General features: G+C 45.1%; 1 protein-coding gene across 1 annotated transcript; it reads right to left on the bottom strand.

Moving 5' to 3' along the window:
• Nucleotides 1-110: 110 nt before the first annotated feature.
• Nucleotides 111-2,538, bottom strand: SMIM19 (small integral membrane protein 19). The gene is made up of 3 exons (XM_035325993.1): nt 2,324-2,538; nt 2,098-2,222; nt 111-1,015 (listed from the first exon to the last, which is right to left on the bottom strand). The coding sequence occupies exons 1-3, from the start codon at nt 2,494-2,496 to the stop codon at nt 948-950; spliced, it is 366 nt and encodes a 121-aa protein (XP_035181884.1). The 5' UTR covers nt 2,497-2,538; the 3' UTR covers nt 111-947.
• Between the last annotated feature and the right edge of the window lie 3,188 nt (nt 2,539-5,726).

Below are 5,726 nucleotides of genomic sequence, written 5' to 3'. Positions count from 1 at the left end.
CCCCCCCCACACACACCCAGGGCACGGAGAGCCTCGGGGGAGCCTCCCGGCGGGTGCTCCGCTCACCCCCAGCCTGTAAACTTATGAACTACAGCACGATACGTCTTGGAGCGGTTTTCGTGGTTAGATGCTTTTATTAGAAAGTCGTTTCTGCGTCATTCTTTAAATTAACCGATTTCATGATTTACTTGGGGAAATAAAATAAGTGACCAGGGTGTGGTGTCTCTTCTGAATAAACCCTGTGCTTTTTGGTAGTGTTTCCATTCGCACAAGTGTTGATAGACAATCCTATTCTTTAAACCAATCTGACTAAATTTACCTAACTGCCATCGCTATAGCATTACAGCATTTGCTATAAGTGTCTTTTAGACCTGCCTCTCACGGCGTACTTCCTAGTTCTCGGAATGTCTCAAAGAAAGGCTCACAATACTGCGTACAAACCAATGCGGAGATTGCAACCTGCTCCACGGCCAGCACCGCTGCTGGTTCTCAAAGCTCTCCGCCCTCGTTAGGCGGTAAGGCCACGGTATCTTCACTTGCATTTACTGAATGCGTTCAGCAAATTCAATGCATGATCAAGGAACCAAACAGTTTCCTGACAGGCAGGTCCTGCCTTACTTCCTCCTGGGTACTGTTACCAGATGGCAGGAGCTGATTTCCAAGGTGCCAGCAGCAAACATCGTAAGACAGCACTTCTCCACCCTCAGGGGCCTCTCTGAGCAGGTCTGTCCTGTGTTGGGTACTTTCATGCCGAATATTTCGGTAGGCATTCAGTTCACTTCACGGGGCTCAGAGAAAAGCTACCAAGGGCAAAGCTTTTAGGACTGCCCCTTTCCTTTCCCCCTTGCCTTCAGCTGTGTATTGATTAAGAGGCATTGAAAATAGCTCCACGCTGACTCCTATTACCAACGCTGGAAATAAGTCCTGCGTTCCTACAACTGTGGGCATCACTCCACCGAGAGCTGTACGCTTTCAGTCTGTTTTGGTGGCTGCTGCTGCTGTTCGTACTTCCGTGCTGAAAAAAAGAACCACTGATCAGCACAAATCACACTCATTATATACATGCACATACATTTATGTATGCATGCATGAGTACATACCATATTATATATGCATACAGATAACAAGCAAGAAATAGATTTAAGATTTGACAAAGTAATTTTGCAGCTTTGGCACACAAGGGCTGGTCTCGGTCACCGCAAGGAACTTGTCCTTTCGCACGTGCCCTTAGAAGGTCTAAGCAGTAGTGTCACAGCAATATTTCTGTACATTAATAGCAAAAAAAAAAAAAAAAAAATAGATCCTTTCATTAAAAAATAAAATTAAAGCCTGTGGCTTCAGAAGCACTACAACAGGCAACCTGAACAACTCATTAGTCACATAGCAGATCTGCACTCGTCTCCTCCACAGTATAGGAGCCACGTACTAACATTTACATCAGAAGTAATCTGGTTAGCAAGGCAAAGGAAGATCAAAGAGTTGTGTGTGGTGCAACATACAACAAACACCAACGAGCATTCCTCTGTAGGAAGTATGCCCTTTTTTTGTTTGCACAGAATGCGGTGGCCTGGTTTAAGAATGTTTCCATTTAGAAGGTAGTTTCAAGTCATTATGTATTTCTTGCCCATTTTCCATCTAGGCGTGCATATGTGGCAGAGGTGAAGCAAATACAGGTGTTTCATTGAAGTAGATCTGTGGAACAGCAGAGCCACAGCGCTCTTTCCCATCTCCATCCTGACATCCAGCAAAAGGGGAATGGTGGAACTTAGTGGTGTGGTAAAATTCTCATTTATTTTCAGCATATGAAGTTGAAATACTCGATTCCCCACTCAGTCCTCAGCGGTTTTACATTTATGTCCGCTTTTTGGCCACACCCACACATCCCCAGCCTTGGGATTTCTTTTTACCTTCAACACCAGCTGTGCTGTGACAACTGCTCCCCCGCTCTGTGCTTCCTCACACCTCAGTCCGGTGCCCGGCGCTCCCGCAGAACCCCTGTTGGGGGACCACGGCCCCACGTGGCACCCCCACCACACGAGGACACGGGCTCAGGGCCACCCCACGCAGGACCCACCCACGGCCCTACAGCACCCTTACCGATGGAGTACATCTCCAGCTGCTGCCGCAGGCGGATCTTCTTCATGCTGTCGTAGAAGTTGGGCTCAGGCGGCGTCTCCACAGCAGGAGGCAGCGTGAAGATGCGCAGGATCCTCCTCTTGTTCCTGCGGGGCAAGGCACGGTCACGAGTGGGGCCGCCACGCATTCCCTCCCTTCCCTTTCCCCTTTTTCCCCTTTTCCTTTTTTTTTTTTTTTTCCCCCTCACCGCCGCGCGTAGACGAGGAGGGCGAGGCTGGCCAGCACCACCAGCAGGTACACGTTGGTGGCCTCGTTCCAGGCTTCGTGCACCGAGTAGTCGATGGCGCCGCTGTCGCCCAGCGCCGCCGAAGCGCCGCCGCCTCCCGCCCCCCCGGCCGCCGCCGCTGCAGCCGCCGCCATGAGGGAGGCGGGCGGTGGGGGGCCGGCCGCCAGGGGCGGTGCGCGGGCGGCGGAAAGTGACGTTGGGCCGCCTCAGCCTCCCCGCCGCCATCTTGGGGGGGGAGCGCGCTTCCCCCTGGCGTTGTCCCCCTCACGGGCGCTCTGAGAATGTCCCAACGCACGCACATGCTCATTGTCTTTGTGCTGCTGCATGTGGCACGCTTGAGCCGTGCTAGGCGAAGTGTGCTCTCCCTTCTCTGCACTGCTTCATATCTATCTCTGGCCCTGGTTTTCCTTTCGCCGTATCTTCAGATACCACAACGATTTTGGTGTTGGCATAAGTACTTTTGAGGGCATGATGCACCTAGCCTATTTCAAACCTTCAGGATGAGTCCACTTTGTGCCCAGGAAGTACCTTTGGTCCCATACCGATTTGAGAAGGGGACATAGTCACCTCACTAGGATGGGATCTGCTGTACCAAAGTCTGGCCAGGTGGGGGGAACTTCATCCTTTGGGTGCCTGTTTCCTGAATGCAAGACTTGTGCCAAGTCACCCAGCTTCTGTGCGATGGGACAGATTGATATCAAGAGGCCTCAGGTCAGGACATAAAGGGGTAGGAGATGAGAACATCCAAAAATAAAAGGCTAAGTCACTGTTATCATGAGAAAAGTTTCTTGCCCCCCATGGTGTGGGAAAGGAGAGCTGAAGAACATCAATTAGACATAATTCTAGGTCATTAAATGGGGATGGCACCCGTGCACAGAACTGTGGAAACCACTAAGAAAAGGAGCCTTCAGTTACGAAATACGTCTCAAAAGAGTAAACTAAGCCCGATTTCACAGGGATTTTAACCAGTTTCTCACAAAGCTGAGGTTCTTTGTTCATTTTTTTAATATGTTTAACTTTTTGGCTCACAGGCCTGGCAAAGTGCAAAGAAATAGCATGGATCTTCTTTATATTTCACTACTACCTGTACACCTCACTTCCAATCAGGCTTCCTTGTACTGGGTATAAATAGGGTACATTTAAGCTCTGTTTTAAGGTGCTCTTCGTGTTAATCCTGCAGCTTCACTCTGGACACCCCAGGACTTCTTCTGGATGAAGCCAAGGCCTGTATCCACAAAACATCACTTCAGCTCTCAGGGTTTTCCTCCAGGACATAGAAACGGACTCTGGCTCACTCAGCGAGTGCTTGACTTTTTTCTGAGTTAATTAAATGCTCAGCTTAAGGCTCAGATAATCCACCCACCCCTAACCTAGAAGAGAGACAGAGAGACTTTCTTCCCCCACATATCCCTCTGAAGTTACCAAATGTTTAGTGGTGGGTAGGACAGGGTTAGGTTGTGGAACACAATGTTTGCTGCTGCGCTGAGTGTAACAGATTTGCATCCTTGAGAGCAAGGAGTGATCTCCCACTTGCTGGCCTTCTGCAATAGGATTTTAGGGTGTGTAGGCCTTCAGTGTGACTTTCTTTAGGAATCTGGCTCAAAATCCAAAGCTGGTAGACTCCAAAGCTAGATTAGCTTGCCTTAGTACATTGTCCTTTTCTTTTGTAGCCTGGGCTTTTCTTTTAGACTTAGGCTCCTGAGCACCGTCAGAAATTGGAGCATAAACTGCTGTTGAATTTGGTCAGAGCAAAGTCAGGCCTTGGAGTTGTAATTGTGTGCCAGATGTGACCTGTCCTTGTAGATTATGTAGTTTATGTGTAGTTTGGATGAGGTGGGATGGAATAGCCAGTCCTGGGGTATGCTGCTAATACAAGAGGAGGACATTAGTTGTTTTCTGTTTCTTATTCTAAAGCTGCTCTTAGGGAGCAGACTGTCATTTTGTGCTATGCCTATGTAGCTTCTGACCTCCAGTATCCTGGCCTGTGATCAAAGCATGTTGGCACCAAACAAAAAATATGTAATAATAATAATAATAATAAATGGCATGGCACAAGCTATTCTGGCAAAATGTAGCCAGTGGGGACCCAAGCTCAGTGGCTTGGTATCAGCATTGCACAGTACCAAACGTACCTTTCAGCTATAGTGAAACTACACAATCTCTCACAGGAACCAGCTCTCAGGGGAAAAGAAATGGATAGCTGTGTGATTTATTATTTTTTTTTTAAATCCCTGCTTTTTCAGAAGTGGGAACTTTGATAATTCCATGGAGAAATCTATCATAAGCTTCAGTCCCATAGAAACATTGAGAGAATTGCTGAAAAATCTTCCAGCTCTACAGGGAAACAATTCACTTTCTGAAAGTCCTTCTCATTTACCAACTACTGTAGATTTGACTGAAAGCTGCTGAACATTTGACAGCTTTGAAAATCCAGTTACTTCCTATACAAAATGTGAATGCTGGAAACAGAAAGCTTTCATTTCAAAATTATGGCCAAGGAATCTGAGTGTGTCTGTATATAATATATATATATATATATATATATATATATATATAATTTTTAATGGATTTTGAGTTACCCTGGGCTAAACAGAATCAGAAATTGCTGAGACATAAATATCATTGTAATGTAAATATATTCACCATTTAATCCTGATAAATACTGGATTATAGACTTCAGAACACAGACTGGCAATTATTGGAAAGCATGTGGTCATCTCAAGTATACAGTATTTCAATTAAAATAAAACCATAAAATCCTTTTTCTTTTTTAAAAGTACCATCTACCATATAATTTATTTGGTTGAACTCTACAAATATATGCATTATATCATGCTAGAAGAACTTGAGAACCACTTTTTTCTTGTTCCCAGGGTCTCTCAACTATTGGTAAGACATTACAGTCATAATGATAGAATCAGTTTACAGTTGCAAGTTCTGCCAAATATCTCACAATTATATTTTGTGAACAACACTGCCTCTGTTTCACAGAGATAATGATCTGATATTTGTTTATGTGGCACCAAAGGAAAACATTGGTTTAGAGTTGTGATAGAATTTCAAAAAGTTGGTGTGGTATTCTAAACTTCTGATACATTTAATAGTTACCACTGCATTAAATACAGAGTAGCATGGACTTTGAAAGTATCCCTGAAAGAAAGAGAGAAAGAGAGAAAGAGAGAAAGAGAGAAAGAGAGAGAGAGAGAGAGAGAGAGAGAAAGAAAGAAAGAAAGAAAGAAAGAAAGAAAGAAAGAAAGAAAGAAAGAAAGAAAGAAAGAAAGAAAGAAAGAAAGAAAGAAAGAAAGAAAGAAAGAAAGAAAGAAAGAAAGAAAGAAAGAAAGAAAGAAAGAAAGAAAGAAAGAAA

Source organism: Oxyura jamaicensis, chromosome 4, assembly GCF_011077185.1.
Source record: "Oxyura jamaicensis isolate SHBP4307 breed ruddy duck chromosome 4, BPBGC_Ojam_1.0, whole genome shotgun sequence".
NCBI lineage: Eukaryota > Metazoa > Chordata > Aves > Anseriformes > Anatidae > Oxyura > Oxyura jamaicensis.
This window is presented reverse-complemented; position numbering and strand designations above follow the sequence as displayed.

Bases quoted from the DNA above. Each gene is read 5' to 3' on its own strand.
- SMIM19 (XM_035325993.1), bottom strand. From the start codon at position 2,496: ATGGCGGCGGCTGCAGCGGCGGCGGCCGGGGGGGCGGGAGGCGGCGGC. The intron at 2,223-2,323 runs GTGAGGGGGAAA...CTTGCCCCGCAG, and splicing joins CTCCTCGTCTACGCGCGGCG to GAACAAGAGGAGGATCCTGC. The intron at 1,016-2,097 runs GTAAGGGTGCTG...TCTTTTTTTCAG, and splicing joins GCTGGAGATGTACTCCATCG to CACGGAAGTACGAACAGCAG.